Source organism: Paramormyrops kingsleyae, chromosome 9, assembly GCF_048594095.1.
Source record: "Paramormyrops kingsleyae isolate MSU_618 chromosome 9, PKINGS_0.4, whole genome shotgun sequence".
Lineage (NCBI taxonomy): Eukaryota > Metazoa > Chordata > Actinopteri > Osteoglossiformes > Mormyridae > Paramormyrops > Paramormyrops kingsleyae.
In genome coordinates this window covers 36955050-36977238 of record NC_132805.1, presented here as the reverse complement: position 1 = coordinate 36977238, position 22189 = coordinate 36955050, and the positions used below count along the sequence as shown (strand labels likewise).

The window sequence follows — 22189 nt, the reverse complement described above, 5'->3', positions numbered from 1 at the left end:
ACGCTTTAATGAGCGACACAGAGTCAGAACTGATTCATTACGCTGTCGATCACAGTCATTTCTACGCCATTTAATTGCATTCTCTTTCAAACTTTGAAAATGTTCATATGGATTCTGGGGCCACAATCCTCACAGTGGCACTGCCGTGCAGGTACGTGTCGCAATGGCAGCAGCTGCACTGGAGTTTATTATACACTGTTTATTTGTAGTGTGTAAATGCTCCCACCCCCCACACAGCGGCCCCCCAAATAAAGTCTCTGTGGAATTAAGCTTCTCTGCCCGTCCCCAAGAGCCCCTTGACAAGTTGTGGCAGTCACCCGACGCCTTTGTATTAAATGTGATTTCAGTTGGAGCCACAATCCCAGGAAAGCTCCCCCCCCTCCGATTAGAGAGACATGAGAATGATAAAACCTGAGTGGTGATGTCATCTTCAAGAGGGGCCGGGAGGCGAAGCAGCCAAATATGGGAAACACTCTCCCCTGAGCAGTCCTGCCACGTCTGAAACGGCGCTCCTCTCTTTCAGTAAACACTCCATGGGGAAGCGTCTCTGCATGTTCATGCATGTTCATGCATGTTCCACTTCACTGCCTCCCTGCTGATACAGGCTTTGCGTCACACTGCTCGGCGATCTGCGTATCTCACATGTTTACACTTAAAGTTTGTCGTGACGTAAAGTCTGATGCACAGCGTAGCTGGGGAAGCATCATCCGGCTTCGTCTTCGTGCTCGCAGACGGTCACCTCCCTTTCTGCCATGGACGCTTCATTTATCCCAAAGGCATGCACTGTGATGGCAGCACTGTGATCGCAGCACTGCGGCGACTTTCCAGGGAGGGACAACGGCGGACCAAAAGCGGAACGCCGTTCTCTGCAATGTCCGTGACGCGGGAACTTCCACACCTTTGACACTTGATTCGTCCCCGGAGCTGGCTGTTTCACGAAAGCATGTTCATATAACAGCGGACGGCTTATGAAGGGTGTAGAGAAAGCAAGCGCAACAAATAATCTGGCCAGCAGGGGGCAGGCAGAGACGCAAGACATGGGGGGGGGGGGTGGATACATTTAAAAAGTCAGGGGCTTTCATTGCTTTTCCCCGCTTATGGTGCACGCGTTGGCGTGGTCCCTGAGGACGGTGGCGCTGATGAAAGCCAAGTGCGGGATTACACTGCCGTCTCTGCCTCGCTCTGGCAGGGGAAGCGGAACGTGAGCAGCCTGAGTGAGGAACAGAGCCAGTGAGCCGAGCTTCCAGCGACACGGTACAAACACGCCAGTATGATCCAGCTAGAACATGTATGACTGACTCATACGCTCTGACCAGGCCACACCCTCCTACGGTCACCAGCCGCGTTAAACCGGATACTCGGCTCATCCAGTCAAGCACGTTTCGGGCTGGGCTGCTATGGTACGAGAGCCCATGTGACATCCGTCCTCCTGCACAATAGCACACGCAGCCGTACGTGCATCTGACCGCCTCTGTCCTTGGGAGTAATCCCTCATCTCCATGGAAACGGTCCCGGTCACAACCCACTTCCTGTTTGCGGGATTCATTCCTGTACGCAGTTTCACACTACGCTATGTTTTCACGTTCCTTCCTGTGGAAGGTACACGTTCCCTCATCGGACCGCAGACGCAGGCAGGACCCGTGTGGGAAATGAGACCGCGGGACTGTAAACACATTCTCCACTTTTATTTACTCCTCACACACTCAAACAGCCCCCCAGGACAGTGTAGTCTCTGAAGACCCCTCAGTTAGTGGAAATGACATAATACAGGTCGGTGAGAAGCAATGACCCAACATATCGGCACCCCCTCCCCCCCACCTGCTAAAAGGAATCGCAGGCAGATCCTCGGTTGGTCCTCCACACTAAAATGCGACAAACATGGTGAAATGCAACGGAATAGTCCCCAGGGCGGAGCTGCTGGCCGTCGATATGGAATGAGTGGGACACCCCTGCTCCATGAGGGCCAGACCTTGGGGGTGGGGGGCTGGACCATCACGTTCATCCGAATCTGCAGTCCACTCAAAGTCAAGGTTTGATATCTACAGGAAGAAAGCCAGAAGCATTGCCCTGGGCCAAACTCTATGTCCACTATGGTGGACATCTTCAGACAGGGCCTGTGCTGCCCCCTCCGCAGGAGACGCTGGCACCTAACAGCTCCTTCAGTGTCCAGTGGAAAGATGAACAGAAACTGAAGAGAACCTGGCCAAGCAGAGAAGCTCTGGTGGCACTCGGGGAGGACGGCCACCGATGCTGGCCTTGCGGGACGGGGGGGGACACCTCGGCGTGTCTCAGGAGCTGCACTGGGCCGATCGGCACGACGGCCTGCCTCCCGTGGGAGCTGGGAAAACGGCAAGAGGGTGGGTCAGGAGACGGCCATGGAGGCGAAGGACCAGGGACATACAGAAAGGCGGGTGTCCTCCATACTGACGCCGTGCTTCAAGGCAGACAAAAAACGAAAAAATAAAACTAAAAATTACAATTCTGTGGCACTCAAAAATGTAAAACCAAAAAAAAAAAAAAACTAAACTTTTTAATCATTCGTGTAAAAAATTGTACAATAAAAATCATAGATATCAAACTGATCGTTTCTCTTTTTGATTTCTAGGAATTAAAGTCAAGCCTGTCTAACTTCTTCATTTCGGCTTCATTTCCTTGTCTGTGATTTTAAAATGTGGGAGCTCATTAAACTTAGCCTGCTATGGAATTTGCCCCGCCCACTGTGACTTCTTCCTGTTCAGCTCAGCCAATAGGAAGGCCTGCCAAGCAAAGTAGTCGACTGGCAGGGCCTCCCATTGGACAGTGACAGGCAGTGCTGTACACCTCACAGGTCAATATCACGAAGCATGTAAATATTCTGATATGCATGTGGGGGGAGGGGGGGGTTTAAAAAAAAAAAAAAAAGGCAAGCCCTTTCTTATAAGAGCGTCACTGTCCCTCACCTTCCAATAAACAGGCAAGAACAGACAATGAAAAGCACCCCCCCCCCCAAAGACACAGTCAGGTAAACATAACAGTGGCAGCACTGGGGTAACGTCCAAGGACAAGGAAGCCAAGTGCACCACAAGTCTGTTCCTCCTCTTCCTTAAGCGCCCGTCCGTCTCTTCCATGAAAAGCGAGGAGGGGCCACGGGGAGGGGGGGCGCAGGGCGGCTGAGTCGTGTGCCGAGATACCCCAGTCAAAAAAACGCCCCTCTCCAGCCGGTCCTGTTCTGGCAGCGCCTCCCCCCCCCTCCTGCCAGTGCTCGTTCAGCAGTCCATGCCTGGCTGCCTCTCTCCCTTTCTCTGGCTCTCTCCCCCCCTCGCCTCTCCCTGGGTCAGCCTAAAAGATCTCCGGCAGTGTGACGTTCCTCAGGAGCCACTGCTGGGACCGGCTGCCATTGCAGTCCCTGACACTGGGCACCTGGCTGTCCTCCTCTGTCGCTTTGTCCAGACACTGGTTACTGTTGACGTGCACGAGTGTCAGCTTCTGCAGGACGGAGACAGAGACAGAGAGAGAGAGTCACTCAGGAGTCAGTCAGCTCAGCCACACCTGTCAGGGTTTGTCCTCACAAAGCCGCTGTTACACAGTGATGTATGCGACCTTCTACAGAGATTGGGGTAAAAACACACAAACTTATGCAGTAGGAAAAGCCCCCCCTCTCCATTCCCTGATCTGTTTATCAAGGTGCGCAGAGACTTTCTCAGGGACAGGTTCTCACGGATTAGGGGGCATCCAGCCCCCACCTTCTGCATGAGCCTGCAGTTCATGTACCTGAGGGCAGCATTAAAACAGCGGGCAGCGAGGCCACAGGCTAACGCTAATGCGCCCCTCTCACGCAGGCTGAGGCTGAGCGCTCTGGGCAGCCGGTCCTCAGTGCGGTGACGGCGCTGACCCCCCCGAAAGCCACCCTGAGGGGACAGCTCCGAAGCGCACCAGGATGGCTGACCTCAGCCACTGCCAAGCAGCCATTACCTGCTAATCTAACCGAAAAGGAGACACGACGAATGGTAAAAACCAGCCACATGCTAACAGCACGAATGGTAAAAACCAGCCACATGCTAACAGCACGAATGGTAAAAACCAGCCAAATGCTAACAGCACGAATGGTAAAAACCAGCCACATGCTAACAGCAGCCATTACTCAGGGTCGGATTCTCGTGGGGGGGGGGGTGGTTCAAGGCAGAGGCCAGCTAAGCAGTTCTGCTTTCCTCAACCTCAGATAGATTGGTCGGCTCCTAGCTTCACTGTAAATGAAAACAGATTAATGGTGCGTTCGATTATTTCTCTCCGAGTCGGAACTCGGATGAAATGTCACTTCCAGGTCGGAAACACGCCTCTTTAATGACGTTCATGTTGGACAGAATTTTGTTGTCCGACTTTCCCCTGTGACGTCATTTCAACATGGCGGCTTACACGCTCAACAGTAATTCTATTTTATAAATCTTTAAAAATGTTTATTTTGTTAAATGTATTAATAGTTATAAATGTAACTGCACGTGTTCGATTTAGAGAATACCATATCATGACCGTAAACAGTATCCTATCATGCAATATCTGATTTTTACCAGACTTGTTAGTGTCTTTGGTTTGTTTGTAGTTTGTTTGCCTCTCCAAAAAAGAATATCGCTATGAATGTACTAAAATATTTTATAAAGCTTTTAATGTGGTTTAACTAGTCTGTGTTTCTTGTTTGTTTGTCTCTTGGAAAAAATAATCCCACTCCAATCTGCTAAAATATAAAGCAACAACAGACAGCAGCGTGTTGATGGAGGCCGCCATGTTTGTTCCGAGATGCGGCAGCTCGAACGGGAGATTGTCGGGCATGATGTCACTCACCTTGGAATTTCCGAGTTCTGAGAGAAAAACGAACGCACCACAATGGCTCTCTAATGCTGGTCATTAGCCCCTCCCAAAGGGAAAAAGCCTGCATCCCTATTAAGGGGTTCACAACAGTGGGGGGTAGAGGGTCAGACACTTACGTATTTTATTTTAAATAATCCTGTGAAGGCGTCACTATTTCACTGCACATAATCTCCTGCCAACTTCCCGCTCATGTCTAAGCACTGGTCTGCCTCCCCCACTGATCCCCCCATCCCTGCGCCAGGTGGTCGGACAGTCCTACACATGGGAAAATCCCACATCATGCCCGGTGTTATGGAAGCCGCTGTTTCCATTGTTAAACCAGGTCACCTCCCCCAGAGAGGTCAACATCCCCTTAAAAAAAACAACCAGGGTTTTCACAGAATGGCAAGGAGCCTCATGCGTAGTCTGGAACTCACTATGCGCCCGAGACAAGGTCCAATATGCAGGACAGGGGAGCCCCTAGTGGCTGACTGGAGCTGGCGCCGCCCTGGTGCCAGCTTTGTGAACAGCATTCAGGTGTTATGGAGAAGAACAGCCTGCATATGATGCAGTTTGGGGTCTGGCTTAAGGACCACTGAAGAGTGAGGGGAATGCCCTGTGGCAGAGGGGAGGGGGGTGTGGTCAAAGGGATGACAGAGAGAGGCTCTACTCAGCTGCTTATGACTGAATGAGCTCATGAGGGGCTTCCCTGTCAATGCACCAAGACTGAGGCTGCAGTTCGCACAGCTGCCACTAGCGGATGAGCGAGAGCGAGCGAGCGAAAGCGCTGCCGTGCCTATGTGGTCCGCTGGCAGTTTCCAGGGAGACGCCGATTCCGCAGGGCATTAAGAGCCTCTCGGCAAGCTCTCGACACGCGCGGCGTGCAGCAGCCATGCCTGACTGGGCCGGCGCCACTTCTCAGATGACCACCGGAGGCGCTGGCGGGGAGGCATGGCTGCTGCACGCCGCGCGTGTCGAGAGCTTGCCGAGAGGAAACACGGTGCCCTTTCTTTATCATCCAGGGTGTGATTTTTAACACCATTACAGCCTAGCAAAGGCTTTTAACCACATTCTCCGCCGGATGAGTGCAGGTGTTATGATTGGACACTAATGGCTGACATGGCCCCCCCCCACACCCCCAAACCCCCACCTCCACAGCTGGCGTTGGGCGGAGGCTTTCAGCTCACTTCCGAAACGATAGAAGAGAATTCCAAATTCCAGTTCCAGAATACCTAATCCCTGCTCTTGGTTCCAGGACAGCATTTGCGCCCGGGACAATGGCGAGAGAGTTCTGAAGGCGGTCCCAGTCAGGTCCATGCTGGTGGGGGGGAGGTTGGTGAGCAGACACAGAGAACTGATTACACAGCAGAGTCAGCCCCCATGGGAAATAGCGTCCTGTTCAATTCACGGAATGAAATGCCCTGAGAGGTTACCGGAAGCCCGTCCTGAGAGCTGTGACGGCTTCTGTCGGGCTTGGAGGCTCGGTCCCAGGTCTCCTGCCGGCCCACGTTTAGCAGCAGGGCATTCTCCTGTTTTTGAAGCACAGTCTGTTTCTCCTTATATCGTGCCATTCCCATGACCGCAGTGAGAGTTCGAGAGTTCATCCGCAATGATACGGTGGTAGAAGACAGAACTGGTTTTAGGGACTAAAAAAAGCTGCCAGTTCAGGCCCCCAGGGGGCCAGTCGGGATAGTCCATCTCAGGTTAACTACTTCCTGGTTTGGATATTTAAATGAGTAAAAATGTACGGAATGAGTGCTCAGCTCTTCTATGCAAATTCAGGGTGTGGAGCATTCTGGGTAAGGCACTACACAAGCACCTCTCTATGTCATGTAACGCAGAGGAGGGATACTCAACCCAGAGAATGACAGGCCCAATTTCTGCTCTCAGACTGTTGACTAAAGACAGCAGGACCCCCCCGGGTAAAAACATGCTAGAGCAGAGGTCTCCAATTCCAGTCCTGAAAGGTTACTGTCCAGTAGGTTTTCCATCCTACCCGACTTCTGATGAGCCACACCTGCTCCTGGTATTTCCTGAGAAAACCTACTGGTTATTAGCTGACCAGGACTGGACTTTGAGAGCCCTGCGCTCTGGCTCCTCATGGACGAGGAGGAAAATATACCTGGAAGGAGCCTTTCTGAGACCAATAGGTGTCTCTTACAGTAACAATACTGCCCCTTCTCATTTCGTCATAATATCAGTGACCCTCAATCTCTGAATGAACCAATCAACAGGCTTTTATCTGGAAACAAACCAGCTAATTGGCTGGAGGTCTGTTCTGCTGCTGGAAATCACAGTGACAGATGTTCGATGGTGCCTCCTCCCAGATGCTCTGGCAGTTCTGTCTAAGTATTGGATCCGCCTGGGTCTCTAGACTGGATGGTTTCACAGTAGATCCTGCTACTGCGTTCATTCCCCTAATAGGAGGCATGAGAACACAGGAGCTTCTGCAGGAGGGTTTCTGCTCTACACTGTATATAAACATGCATGTGATGGTCTCCTGCTCCAGCTGAAGTGGAGCATATGCCTGCTCAGCACGGTCTGCGCAAGGGTCGGAATCAGAACGGCCAGAGTGAAACTCGGGCTCATCCCCGGACGCTCATCCCCAGAAGCTCGCCCCCAGACGCTCATCGCCGGAAGCTCATCCCCAGACGCTCATCCCCGGAAGCTCATCCCCGGAAGCTCATCCCCGGAAGCTCATCCCCGGAAGCTCATCCCCGGAAGCCAGCCCCCAGACGCTCATCCCTGGAAGCTTGCCCCCAGAAGCCAGCCCCCTTTGCAGCAAGACTCTGAATAGCAGTAAGACACACGCCCTAACCTTCACATAACTCGCTGCAGTGCCCTGCCCATGTGGCACTTATACTACAGTTATTACAATACTGTGCATTCAGGGTATTTAGGTCTCATGCTGTGTTTTCCCTGAATCACACTGGTCACTGTTCTGAAGGCAAAATTGCCCCCAGCACAAGGCATTATGGGTAATGGCACTCACCACGGGGTCATAGTCCCACAGCTGGTTACCCTTCAGGTGATGGCATTTCAGCATCATGACCGGGCCGCTCAGCTTGGACACGTCCAGGCACAGGTCGTCCGTGCGGATCTCCTTATTGGCTGTGTAGGAGAATACCTGTGGGGGGGGCGGGGGGAGAAGTTGGCCTTCCATCCAAATAATCACACGCCGGGCCAATGAGGAACAATTCATAAAATCAATAACCCAGCCAATGACAGCCTGGCCCCACAATGAGGGCGTGACTAATGACTGACACATCCAATGGCCAGCTTCCTCTGGCTCTTCCCAGTGGTGAAGGGGGCAGAACCAGATTGTCCACACAGGAAATGTGGCCTTCCATCCAAATAATCACATGCCGGGCCAATGAGGAACAATTCATAAAATCAATAACCCAGCCAATGACAGCCTGGCCCCACAATGAGGGCGTGACTAATGACTGACACATCCAATGGCCAGCTTCCTCTGGCTCTTCCCAGTGGTGAAGGGGGCAGAACCAGATTGTCCACACAGGAAATCACGGCACGCAGCTCCATGCAACGTAACGTGGTCAGGTGTGTACAGATGGGGACTCTCATTTACCCCAGTAACTGATTTTAGGTTGAAAGCTTCCTCTACCTTGTTACTCCTCCCCCCCACGGTCACATGTTACAGTATCACTTTAATGCCGTTTCAGTCCATCCACCCATGGGAAGAACCCCAATAAACTAAAAAGCATGCAGATAGATTAGATTAAAGTCCCCCCCTGCAGGCACTCCCACGGCACACCCTACTACCCCCAGCGACACCATAACACCCCCACGGCACACCCTACTACCCCCAGCGACACCATAACACCCCCACGGCACACCCTACTACCCCCAGCGACACCATAACACCCCCACGGCACACCCTACTACCCCCAGCGACACCATAACACCCCCACGGCACACCCTACTACCCCCAGCGACACCATAACACCCCCACGGCACACCCTACTACCCCCAGCGACACCATAACACCCCCACGGCACACCCTACTACCCCCAGCGACACCATAACACCCCCACGGCACACCCTACTACCCCCAGCGACACCATAACACCCCCAAGGCACACCATACTACCCCCAGCGACACCATAACACCCCCATGTCACGCTCAGACGTGGCTGGAAGTGGAGGCTCACCTGATTGCCGCCCATTCCGTGGCAGTTGAAGATGCCGACTTTCTCGTTTTCCTTCCTTGCCATGTTGTCCAGGCACTGGTTGGTCTCCACATTGCGGATCTGAGGGTGAGGCAGGGACACTATTTGAGACTGTGAGGTCAGAGGGGGGGGCGTGGCCTGCCTTATGTGAGATAGTGTCCATGCCAAGGTGTCACCATTAACCCCCCTGACAACCGCTGGGGCAGATGCCCAGTAATAACCTGCTCCCCAGTCTGCTCACAGGAGGCCAGCCAGTGCCCGTCCCATTAGGCAATGTGCCCCCACCTCGTAGTTTAATAGGACTAACCATGCAGATGTGTGGCTTCCCGTGATAAATACCGGTTGGGCTGTGAGGAGAGGAAGTGGTCAGGATCCCGGCCCTTAACAGCCGCACACAAATCAAAGCTGATTCTCCAGTGAGCCTGGGAGCGGATCCATCTAACGGATCCCGCCATTAAAAAGAGCATCATGCAGCTGCTTCAGTGTGAGCGCGGCGGGGCGGGGCGGGGGGGCCGGCACCCCGGGTGAGCTGTACGCGCCATGTGGAGCGCGCTCTCTGCGTGGCCCTCGTTTGGGAACAGCTGCACTGTAATTACCGCGTGTTGGGGAGTGAGATCGAGACCAGCTAATGAGCTGCACTCATTTACACACCTTACAGACCGCCAGCCTCCCCGCTCAGGAAAAATCTATTAAAATTTTAAACAGATTTCCGAAAGCTTTCACTGTTCTGTGTGACTCAAACTGGCGATGGAGAGAAAACGGTCCCGTGCATGTTAATGTGCTGGGGCTGATGGGACATCCTCCGTCTCTGGGAGCTGCAGCCCACCAGGAAATCAGCAGTTAATTACAGGGCGGCTGTACCATGACCTGGCAGCTTGCTGGATGCTTTTCCTCTGATTTAAGCTGTTGTTTTATATCTTTTTTTTTTTATCTATTTAGACCTGAGATACCTGAAGATACCTGGAGAGAGGGAGGTAGAGAGGAGAGAGAGAGAAAAAGAGACCTGGGGAGATACTGAAAGAGAGTGAGAGAGTGAGTGAGAAATTGAGAGAGACAGAAAGAGAGAGACCTGGAGGAGATACCTGAAGAGAGAGAGAGACCTGGGGGAGATACCTGAAGAGAGAGAGAGACCTGGGGGAGATACCTGAAGAGAGAGAGAGACCTGGGGGAGATACCTGAAGCGAGAGAGAGACCTGGGGGAGATACCTGAAGCGAGAGAGAGACCTGGGGGAGATAACTGAAGAGAGAGAGAGAGCGTGAGCGCCTAGACTCTCCAAATCAGATAAGCAGCCATCTGCAGCTGTTCTAATATGGACGTGTAGAGCAGAAACCCTTAGCCTCTATGCTGGGATTCTGTCCAATCTGCAGTTACCAGGCCAGCAGGACAAATATCAATCACACCACTTAAACACGCGCTACAAATGACCCCGGACCACGGGCGGCTCACCTCTCCCAGCGAGTAGTAGTGTCGGGGGATCTGCGAGTCGGGGTACACGTTCTCCAGGTACCAGGAGAAAGGCCTGCACTGAAGCTTCTGCCGCAGTGCCGTGCGCGTGGCGATGTCACCGTAGTCCACCTTGGTCACACCTGTCAAATGGCAGACAGGCCTCAGCCAGGGCGTGGGGACAGCCTGGACCCAGCAACTGACAAGCAGAGCCCCCCCATATGAAAGCCTCCTCTGTGTGAGTCGTCCCTGATAAACGTTTGTTTGCCACATCCGGGTATATAAAACCAGGGCTCACATCCGGGTATATAAAACCAGGGCTCACATCCGGGTATATAAAACCAGGGCTCACATCCGGGTATATAAAACCAGGGCTCACATCCAGGTATATATATATAACCAGGGCTCACATCCGGGTATATATATATAACCAGGTCTCACATCTGGGTATATATATATAACCAGGGCTCACATCCGGGTATATATATATAACCAGGGCTCACATCCGGGTATATAAAACCAGGGCTCACATCCGGGTATATATATATATAACCAGGGCTCACATCCGGGTATATAAAACCAGGGCTCACATCCGGGTATATAAAACCAGGGCTCACATCCGGGTATATATATATATAACCAGGGCTCACATCCAGGTATATAAAACCAGGGCTCACATCCGGGTATATATAACCAGGGCTCACATCCGGGTATATATATATATAACCAGGGCTCACATCCGGGTATATAAAACCAGGGCTCACATCCGGGTATATAAAACCAGGGCTCACATCCGGGTATATATATATAACCAGGGCTCACATCCGGGTATATAAAACCAGGGCTCACATCCGGGTATATAAAACCAGGGCTCACATCCGGGTATATAAAACCAGGGCTCGAGTTATCAGAGGATTCACATGGAATTCACCCCCCCCCCACCCCCGTCCAAGAGAAAAAAATGACAAAAACCTTATTTGAAAATACACCATTCCCCCTCACCAGCCCAATAAATTATTCTGTGTAACTGTCAGTCATGTAAAGCCAAATCTACTGACCATATCAGGGGTACTGACCTGGCAGAGTCTGGATCAAAACGAACCCCCCCGATTTTATCTTCACGGACCCCTGCCACTCCCACCATCCCCGTGAAATATATATATATATATTTTTTTAAACCAAAGTAATCATACTGCCAACTGTGTGAGGATCAGAACCAACGACCCAAAGCAAACATGGGTTTATTTTTCACCCATACAGAAAGAGCCCAGTAACTGCGAGTTCAGATAATCCCAGCCTGAGCAAATCCGTACCGCTCAGCTGAAGCTTTAATGCCCCACTGCCCCCGTGGCGGCTGAAGCCCCCGTGGTGCTGTGCTCATTTCTCACGGACGTCCTCCAGCATATTAATCCCTGTACAGATCCAATCTGCCTGATGGACGGTCAAACCCACAAATGCGAAAGTACAAGTACAACCTTTAACTGTTAACGTCCCGTGATGTCTGCCCTGAGGCTGACCTGGCAGTAAAACCGCCACTGACAGACCCGAGGGCTGATTGATTTCCGCTTGGCGAGCAGCCCAGGAGGGGGCGCTGGGGGGCTGGGCATCCCAGGAGCCTGGGGTAGACCGTGGCCCTCGCTGGCTACTTGGCCTGGGTCCAAGGCAGATCGATAACCAGGAGTAAATAGTGATGCCACAATGTTTTTGTTAGGGTGGGGGAGAAGGCAGGGGGGCAAACAGATGATACCCACCCTGAACTCCCCCCTGATTAAACCCGTCCGCTTCATATCATCCTCCCCCCCAGCCCAGCGTCTAATCGAGACTGAACTGAAGGTAGCTGGAAGCAGCTTTTGGAAAGTCGAGAACAGAGAGATCATGTCACAGGATGTTTCCTGTGATGCACCGATGTGGTAACCGAACCCCCCCCCCCCCTTGGCTGCATTCCTGCCTACGACCCAGGACACTGACCTGCATGGCGCATGCTATACGCCACCCGACTTCCCTGCTGGCCCCTCGGGGGCTGCTTGTGGAGAGCAAGGCCCGGCCATTTTCTCAGGGTAAAGAGTGTGACACACGCCACTGTATAAACCAGCCAATAACTGCCCGGCCTTCTGGGACACCATCAAGACCCACTGGGGGAGACTGGGGGAGAATCGAGGAGAAGCCCAGGCTCCGAGGCGTCCTCCCCCCGCAATAAAAATACCAAAAATAAAGCAATAATCATTCACAGTAAAATTAACAAATAGGGATTTAGCAAGGATTATAAAAGATTATTAAACACACGCAAAAATAAACAGATGAAATTATGAAAAAAAATCACCCAGGTGTAGCTAGGAGGGGGTGCCGTTTCAATTCGATTAGCGAGACCCAGTTTGCAAGCAGCAGCAAACATTAATGGGCCACTGACTGACCTCTAATTAATTTAGCATCAGGAGCGAGGGAGGGGGAGGGACGACACGACAGGCAAGCTTACATAACCTTAGGGGGACTGAGCGGCGCGGCAAACTACAGCAGAACTACTGTCCCAGAGCATTCTGGGAACACACAGCACATGCCAACCCATCAGGGGAGGCGCTGAAAGAGGTTCACATGCCACTCATTCACCTACCCCTCAAACCTGCAAGTTCAGCGCTTTAACTAGTACGCCACCTGCTGTCCACAGTTGTAAGTGCATCGGCTAAGCTCCAGACGTTGTCATCATTTCGACTACATCTCAACTGAGCAGATGATTCTAATTCGGCTACTTTTCTATATTGTCGTTAAAATTCTGCTTGGATCGCCATTGCTGGGATTCGAACTGCAGATACACGGTACAATGTTGCCTCGTGCTTTAGACTGCCAGGGACGCCACATTCCACCGAAGCAGCTACAGTGAGCCTGAATTAAATTGCCAGCAAATGCCTGCGACTCGCACTCCGACCAGCAGAGGGCAGAACAGCCAAGTTAACCTGCAGATATTAGGCAGGTGATCCGTCTCACGGATCAGATTGAAGCTGAGGGACTCATGGCGCATCGATGGACAAAATCCATTTTCGGCGCCACCCGGGAGAGCTGACAGGAATTATGCCTTTCAGTTCAGATGGAGTCCAGCCAAGAGGAGGACCACCGACAGGCTCCATGGCCACCCCCCCCTCCCAGGGTTGGCATGCCTCCCTTGGCTCTCAAGAGCTACACCATGTCTGAAGCATGTCCGTCCGAGAAAAAAAAACTCAATTACAGACTGACAAGCCAGAGCGCTGGAAATCAAGCACTGGGAGTCATTCAATAGACGCCGAGACAAGATTTATAATTAGTCTCGGGAAACGAAACCCCCCCACGAGCCAGGGTCTGGGGTCTGGGGTCTGGGGCTGCCTGTCTATCGCATCTCCCATCCCCAAGGTCTGCTGGCTTCCGCCAGCTTGCAATCAAATCTTCCTCACTCTGCCTGTGCTCGTTATTCCCAGTCGGTCACCTCGCCCGATGTTCCACGCCACCTCCCACTGAAGGCATTACCGGAAACTGCACGGAACCCCAAGGCCATTGGAACCGAAGGCTGGTCCACTGGAACCGAAGGCTGGTCCACTGGAACCGAAGGCTGGCAGAACACAGGCTGGTTTCTTCCCTATGAATCCATAACGAACGTGGCAAGACCGGCCCGGACCGTAGTGTGGTGTAGGTGACCATGGGTACCGGTACCAGTCCCGGCATGAGGGGGCGCCGAAGCGCGGAGCTACGGCATGGCTAACAGCAGGAGTGCTGCCGGGATCCTTCCCATAATCCCCCGAGCTGTCGGCCGCTCCCACCCGGGTGCATCAGGCAAGGTTAATAGAGGCTCTGTAGCATGAAATTACCATCGCTGCTCTGTCGCTAGGAGCTCCACTCTGCTCGGTAATGTCACCGTGGCAACATCACTCTGTCACACTGACATCACCCCCCACCGCGCAGTTACGCCTTTACCAAGAAGCTGGGGTATTAAAAACGTTTCACTATGAAGGCGGCAGTGAGGGGGGGTGGGGGGGTGGATGCTATGTATTGTTGATGTCGGGTCAGGGAGGGTCGGTTATTAACACAGCTGATTAGTTAATCAGGCCTCCGCAGGGTGTCACAAGCCCAGCAGCACCATTAGTGATTCAGGAGCAGGTCTGACTCCAGCCCCTGACCTGCCGAGGACACAGAGCCCAGCAGTCTGCAGACGTCTGTCTGGAAGCCGTTTGCTGCTGCAGAGGGGGCACCGGGGTACGTCTGTTTTTAAGCATTTTGTAATTTCCTCAGGCATGTTCCTCGGGCTGGCTTCCAGCCCCAACGCACACCGTGTGGGATCGCGTTCCCGAGGAGAGCCCGGCCTGCCCAGGGTCCTGCACCCGAGGCTCCCTCGATGAGCTCGGGGCTGCACGAAAGCTCTACGCACTATTGGCAGGGATATTAATATCCATTATCCTCTGAATAGTATACCTAGTCGATACTCCCCCTCCCCCACGACAGGCCAAAGCTACCGGAATCCTTAATCGAAGAGTCCTGCTAGCAGCAGACAGGATGAGAGAGATGGGGTGACCATTATCGGGATCACGTGACTAAAAATATACATGTTCTGAATGAGCATCCCCCCACCCTCCCCCATCCCCCACCACAATATCCCAGAAGATGGGGGAGGCAGAAATTCACTAGCTGCTACCATATGGTGCCTGAATACTTTATAAAATCCCTCTGATAGATTTGGATAGGTACTGCATTAATGAGCTCTAACTACCGTTTCTGAAGGCCAACAAACCTAGAAAATTCTGTGGCACAGACACTAGAAGAGACGGTAAGTTGAAAGATATTAAATATGACACAGTGCAGCTGTACAGGAGCGTAAAAGCAAGGCTGCGGGTCTCTGAAGGTGCAGTTATGGTGCCCCTGCGGCTCCACCCAAACTCCTACCAGGCGAGATGATGTAGAAGAAGTTCTTGAAGTCGTCCATCCACACCTCGGCCAGCCGACGGTTATTCTTGTTGATGATTTGGCCCGTGCCCCCAGGGAAGGTGTAGGGGGTGGCCTTGCGGAACACGTGACCCACGTGGGAGCACGTGACGATCTCGAGGGTCCCGCCACACTGCCAGATCTGCACCAACGAGGGGCAAAAGGGAAAAGCGCATCTGAGGCAAGAGGCAGCAATGCTATCACCGGAGCAACGGAGAGCTACTCCAAAGCATCTACAGTTTGAGAAAGTGCTGAGATTCTTCTCTTGGCTGTTGCAGTGTCTGACATATGTTACTTCATTGCCTCAAGGGCTCTTGCTATAAGGTGAATAACAGCAATAACAGACCAACACATTAAAAGCTGATGTGTCCAGACGTTTGACTGATATCGTACTGCCTGTCTAACAAGCTAATGACTATATTTTGAGTAGGAAAAAGAAAAAGAAATTAGTCGGGCAGTTCCTACAAAAAATAAATAAATAAGCACAAGTACATTTTTAAGTCACACAGAACCTGGTCTTTCATCCCTATAAAATGAAACAGAAAAGCCTCCCTTGAGCTAGAGGCTGCATCACAAGCAGCTGTGAAGCGGGTAGCAGCCTGTGCCCCCACCCTGTGCCCCCACCCGCCGTGTCTCCATAGAGCACTGGGGCATGTCATTAGGAGGCCTACAGAAGCCTCCTGAGGCTTCCACCTGAGGAACCTCAGCACCGTCCCAGGGCACTCCAGAGCTGCACCCTCAGACAGGCGGAGAAGACGTTGTTTATTCATTAGCCTCGCTGACACAGGGCCTGTCCGCCGGACGGACGTGACACTGGCAGTTTTGTCACAGAGACTGCAGGGATATTTTGATCTCCGCCCTCCAGGGGCAGGTTGAGGACAGTGGCCAATGGAAGCATGAAAAAACAGCGACAGACCTGACGAGCTGGACAGAGATGGCTGACAACCTCCGTGGACCAAACATCACCCTCAGAAATACATCTGGACGATGTCCTCTAATCTAAGGAGCTCCCACTTTGGCCCTAACCAGAGAGGAAAAAAACATCACGTACCCTGAAGGAGATTTCGAGATTCTCCCCTCCCCAGATGTCCATGCCAGCATCGTAGGTGCCGATCTCCTGGAAGTAGTCTCTGTCGATGGAGAAGAGACCCCCAGCCATAGTGGGCGTCCTGCCGGGGGACAAGACCGAGTCCACAGTCAAACTGCAGCTTCTCTAGTTGGATGTCTGGCCTGAAACACCAGGGGGGGGCGAGGAGCACAGCACGGCCGCTCCCCCCTCTGCAGTCGGACATCCAGGGACACCCTGATTTATTAGCGAATGTATCTGCTGGGTCTGCTATCAGCCATCAACAACTCAAGCTTGAACTGCGTAGAGTCACCGTTTGGGTCTCAATCAACTGTTGAGATGGTGCCCAAAGAGAAGAGGACTCAGAATGGGGGTCCTCTGTGGCTAACAGACCGTGACTCTCCTCTCCTCAGACGTGAGGTTACAGAATCAGTGTCCTTATCTCAGCACAACATTTACGATTCTGACATCAGCATCCACAGAGCACAGGGATTGGTCATGGTTTTGTCTAATCTGTTTGTGTTCTCAGTGCAGTTAACATATCAGCTCTATGTGGCACAGAGAGATGAAGGAACACACACACACACACACACACACACACACACACACACACAGACACACACACACACAGACACACACACTTTTGTGTTGGATATCACTGATCTCCTCATGTCTTCTTTAATCTCCCTCCTCTCTTAAGGGGTGTTGAAACTTAATGACTTGCATCACTGTCAGACTCTAAGGTCTGCAGAAACACAGACGTTCAAGGGTTTTCCGACCTGAGCTGTATCCGCGCAGAATGAGCGTGAGAGAATTAGGGGCGGTGGCATGCAGGAATCAGCATGTAAATGATTCATGAGGGCAGGACACTGGGGGAACTTAAAAGTATAAAGTAAGAAACCCTGCCTGTAAACGTGTCTGTGTGATTTGCAGGGACAGTGGGTCAATGGCCAATCAGCAGAAGATGAGAGGCCGCAGGGGGAAGGAGTAGCCAATGGCAACACTCCCTATCCAAAAGGCCTGCCCAACCGCAGAGGCCATTTCCAGAGTAACCGGAGGACGAGAAAAGGCCATAATGGGCCTCCTGGAAGATCAATAGAGGTACAGTCTGGGAGGTGCTTGTCTGCCGAGATGTGTGCTGGGAGGGTGTGTGTGTGTGTGTGTGTGTGTGTGTGGGGGGGGGGGGGTTGTGAGAGTCAGCACAGGTCCCCGTGGCCCCCCAGCGGCACACTGCCCATGTCCCCAGTCCGGCTGGGCTGACAGCAGCCTTCATTAGTGCCGGCAGACCATCCATATTCAGAACAGCATCTCTCTCTCTCTCGGCTGCCAACATCCATCAGCGTAGAAACAGAAAAACAAACGGCATATCTGAGCAGGGCGCAGTGCCGTGGGGCTCCGGGACACGCTGTGATTATACACGTCCGGCCTGAGGGGGTCGGCCCACCCCAGGACCCCCCATTCAAGTGCCTAGCTTGGTGCTCCCCATGTGGAGAGGTCATGTCACCCCACCCTGAGCAGGGCGATGGCTTTTGCTCGCTGGGCTTCCTGCCACTGGACAGCAGTGCACCTGCCACTGGACAGCAGTGCACCTGCACTGCACCACCTTCCATCAGAGTTCCTGCACCTATCCAGTTTCCCCAGTCGATTCCTCCCCAAACCCTCTTCCCGAGCTCCCTCTCTCACACAACCTGTGGCTGTGACAAACAGGAACATCCCTGAGGGGGCGGGGCTTTGAAATGACGAATGAGAGGAAGTGTGGATGTTTACAGCAGGGCTACCCAACGCACCGCCAGGAAGGAGGGTCGCGCAGAGGCCTGCAGAGGCCCCGGACCCAAACAAGACAAAGGAGCAGCTGTTTAGGAACATCACTGACGGACTGACCGCTGTGGCTGCCCACAGTCTTCCTCAGGTCAGAGGGCTCACAGTAACTCACAGTAACTCACAGACACCGACACCCCCTAAGCGCTGTGTAGTTTGTATGTTGATATGAGCCAGTGACGCTTCCTGCTCCTATGTGTGGAGTGACCAGCTTACGGACGGCCATGCTGAGGAATATCAGGATCCCTATTCCAGTCCAGGCTTTCAGGCAGCCTAACGATTCCATTAATTAATCACAACAGCTCCCAGGCTGAGGGCAAACCCAGAGAGTTCAGCCCGGACCACGTGGCCCCCCATGAAGGCTATCTGAAGGTAGGGCACCAGAACATTGGGTGGCCGCCTGTTCCCACGGTACAAACAGGCCTGCCCAGACTTCGGCTCTTTGGATCGGAGTCTGCAGGACCGGCAAACAACACAACAGTAAGTTAATAAAACCGGGTTCCCTGCTCCTGCTCTCCTTCCTGTCGTCAGTCAGTGTCATTATTTAATCATGGTCAGAATCATCAGAATACAGAAGACCGGGTGTAATGTGAGGGGATTTCCACCCCCATGGCAGCCCAGCTCGGGTACATCAGACCCCCCCCATCTTCACCTGTCCTGCACAGCCCCCCCATCCCCAAGGTTTCCCTGGCTAGACCCCCCAAGCTCACACAGCTGCTCAGTCTATTCCCTTCATTTTTCATTCTCCCCCCAACCTTCTTTCTCTCTCTCGTCTCTGTTAAAATAAAAACAGGACATAGATAATACAGTGGGAGGACAAGCCACTGCGTTTACTTTTAAACCCCCTTTAAGGAGGATTACAGATGACAATTATGAGTGCAGTTGGGGGCGAGGTGGGGGGGGGGGGCTTATTACAATGCCGTACACGCCAGGGAGGTGGGGAATGCGGGGGTGCGGGGGGCAGAGCTCTATACACTGAGGAGGGGCAGGTTAGAGCGGAACATGCAGGATGGAGTATTAGATGGAGTATTAGGCACGAGCACGAGCACTCTCTCCCTCCCCCATGCTATCACTCTGCCTCTCTCTCCCTCCCCCATGCTATCACTCTGCCTCTCTCTCCCTCCCCCATGCTATCAATCTGCCTCTCTCTCCCTCCCCCATGCTATCACTCTGCCTCTCTCTCCTTCCCCCATGCTATCACTCTGCCTCTCTCTCCCTCCCCCATGCTATCACTCTGCCTCTCTCTCCCTCCCCCATGCCATCACTCTGCCTCTCTCTCCTTCCCCCATGCCATCACTCTGCCTCTCTCTCCCTCCCCCATGCTATCACTCTGCCTCTCTCTCCCTCCCCCATGCTATCACTCTGCCTCTCTCTCCCTCCCCCATGCTATCAATCTGCCTCTCTCTCCCTCCCCCATGCTATCACTCTGCCTCTCTCTCCTTCCCCCATGCTATCACTCTGCCTCTCTCTCCCTCCCCCATGCTATCACTCTGCCTCTCTCTCCCTCCCCCATGCCATCACTCTGCCTCTCTCTCCTTCCCCCATGCCATCACTCTGCCTCTCTCTCCCTCCCCCATGCTATCACTCTGCCTCTCTCTCCCTCCCCCATGCCATCACTCTGCCTCTCTCTCCCTCCCCCATGCTATCACTCTGCCTGTCTCTCCCTCCCCCATGCTATCACTCTGCCTGTCTCTCCCTCCCCCATGCTATCACTCTGCCTGTCTCTCCCTCCCCCATGCTATCACTCTGCCTGTCTCTCCCTCCCCCATGCTATCACTCTGCCTCTCTCTCCCTCCCCCATGCTATCACTCTGCCTCTCTCTCCCTCCCCCATGCTATCACTCTGCCTCTCTCTCCCTCCCCCATGCTATCACTCTGCCTCTCTCTCCCTCCCCCATGCTATCACTCTGCCTGTCTCTCCCTCCCCCATGCTATCACTCTGCCTGTCTCTCCCTCCCCCATGCTATCACTGTGCCTCTCTCTCTCTCCCCCATGCTATCACTCTGCCTCTCTCTCCCTCCCCCATGCTATCACTCTGCCTGTCTCCCTCTTTTCCACATTCACTCCCCCCCCACCCCACACACACACTCTATCAAATCTCCAACTCCCCACCTGACTCCCCCATTCCCTCCAGATCCCACCAGGGGGCGCCGTGCGTACCTGACGGGCAGCGTGCGGTCCCCTTTCCGACGATCCATCTCCCTCTGTGGGACAGGGTACCAGCGGAAGTTGAGCTTCCAGTTGAAGCCGCCGTAGGTCATGTCGGACCCGGCCATGTACTCGAAGGTGTCGTCGCTGATCACGTCGATGATGGGACACACCACGGTCCTCCTGCAAGCATGGCACACATGAGTTTCGACAAGCGTACAATCGACGTGACAAGGACGAGCCTTAAACACATCACGTGGGACACAGTTACATCATTTCCACACTCGTGGGGTGCGACCCCAGCATTGCGGTCGCTATGACGACACCTCGGTACGATTCACAGACGCCGATTTTCTCGCATTATTACTCGTTCAAGTAACGTTAACCTTAGGCAATAACATCATACAAGCATACCCTATCGAGAGTGAAGGGGGAGGATGATGTGCCTGGGGGGTCCTTTCAGGTATGATATCGCTACTGAAGCACCAAACCTACCCCCACCATGTGACTATAGAGTGACCTCACCCACTGCATGGCTGACCTGTGCACCATATATGGCCCCACCTTTTCCATCTCTCTTCTGGATAATCTGAGGGACCGACTGATTCCATCACGGTCGGGTCCATAGTGAGACCGTTTTCAATATCATTGTAAGTCTCGCTATCCCGGTTAATACTGATCCACGTCCATGTTTCCCAGACTGTCAGAGCATGCACAGCACTCCACACACTCTCACCCGCACGGGTGAGGTGCTGAGAGCAAGGATAAGATGCTCCGGGATGCCAACAGCAGCAGCAACAAGCTAAGGAAACAACCTGAGCTCTGTAGGCTGAAACAGCAGCAGGGCCACGCAGACTGACCCCAGAACAGGGCAATCAGCGCCGAAATAGCAGCCAATCAATGCTCCCCTCAGCACAAACCCGAAGGCTGACCACAGAACAGGGAAATCAGTGCCAAAATAGCAGCCAATCACAGCTCCCCTCAGCAGAGTCCTGCAGGTTGACCCCAGAACAGGGAAATCGGTGCCAAAACAGAAGCCAATCACAGCTCCCCTCAGTCCCACCCTGCAGGCTGACCCCAGAACAGGCAAATCACAGCAGCCAATCACAAACTCCAGTCCAGAACATGTCAGTTCAAAGGAAGACTGTAGGCGAACAGGCTGCCACACACAGTGTGGGTGGTGATTACAGCATAACACACCGAGAGGGTGAGAAGGTAATTAGCAGAGTGAAACAAATAGGAGGAGGAGCTCCATGCTGGTGGCCTCACAGAGCACCTGCAGGGGCGGAGGCTTGTCACCAGGAGCACAGCGGATGTAGCATCTGGGGCACCGTCTGCAGGCTCCGCCCACACAGCACAAGACGTCAGTCTGCTCTGTGATTACCCAAGTCAAGTGACATTTTAGCACTGCCGGTGCTGAAATCGAAACTTCATATAAAAATAGTTCAATGTGTTGTGAGAAGGTGGGGGTCATCTGCATTCTGTCAGCAGCCCCCCCAGACTGTCTGGGCCATGGGCTCCCGCGAAGAAACGCTCCGGTACCACGTGACGTGGCGCCCACAGCCACCCGCTCCGATGACACGCTTGTTGCTACACGAGCAGAGGCGGGTCGCCGCTCCTCTGGAGTCACGCTGAGGAACGGGGCGAGGGCGTGATGAGAGCCTGCCTTCCTCGCCGATGTGCTCCATGCTCACATCTCCAATCCTGGCTTTACCACAAACGATGAATATTTCTGTCAGAAGCAAGCCAGGATGTGCTCTTAATA

The 22189-nt window shown here is 53.2% G+C and overlaps 1 protein-coding gene across 3 annotated transcripts in view; it reads right to left on the bottom strand.

The window, feature by feature from the left end:
* Positions 1-1664: 1664 nt before the first annotated feature.
* Positions 1665-22189, bottom strand: part of galnt1 (UDP-N-acetyl-alpha-D-galactosamine:polypeptide N-acetylgalactosaminyltransferase 1) — an 87447-nt gene continuing 66922 nt past the window's right edge. For all 3 annotated transcript variants that reach the window (XM_023825683.2, XM_072716940.1, XM_072716939.1), the window contains 7 exons: positions 20437-20607; positions 16445-16562; positions 15355-15535; positions 10459-10598; positions 8994-9092; positions 7814-7948; positions 1665-3465 (listed from right to left, as the gene is read on the bottom strand). In XM_023825683.2, coding sequence (XP_023681451.1) covers positions 3319-3465; positions 7814-7948; positions 8994-9092; positions 10459-10598; positions 15355-15535; positions 16445-16562; positions 20437-20607 — 991 coding nt within the window. In that variant the 3' untranslated portion in view covers positions 1665-3318. The remainder of the gene's footprint in view (positions 3466-7813; positions 7949-8993; positions 9093-10458; positions 10599-15354; positions 15536-16444; positions 16563-20436; positions 20608-22189) is intronic.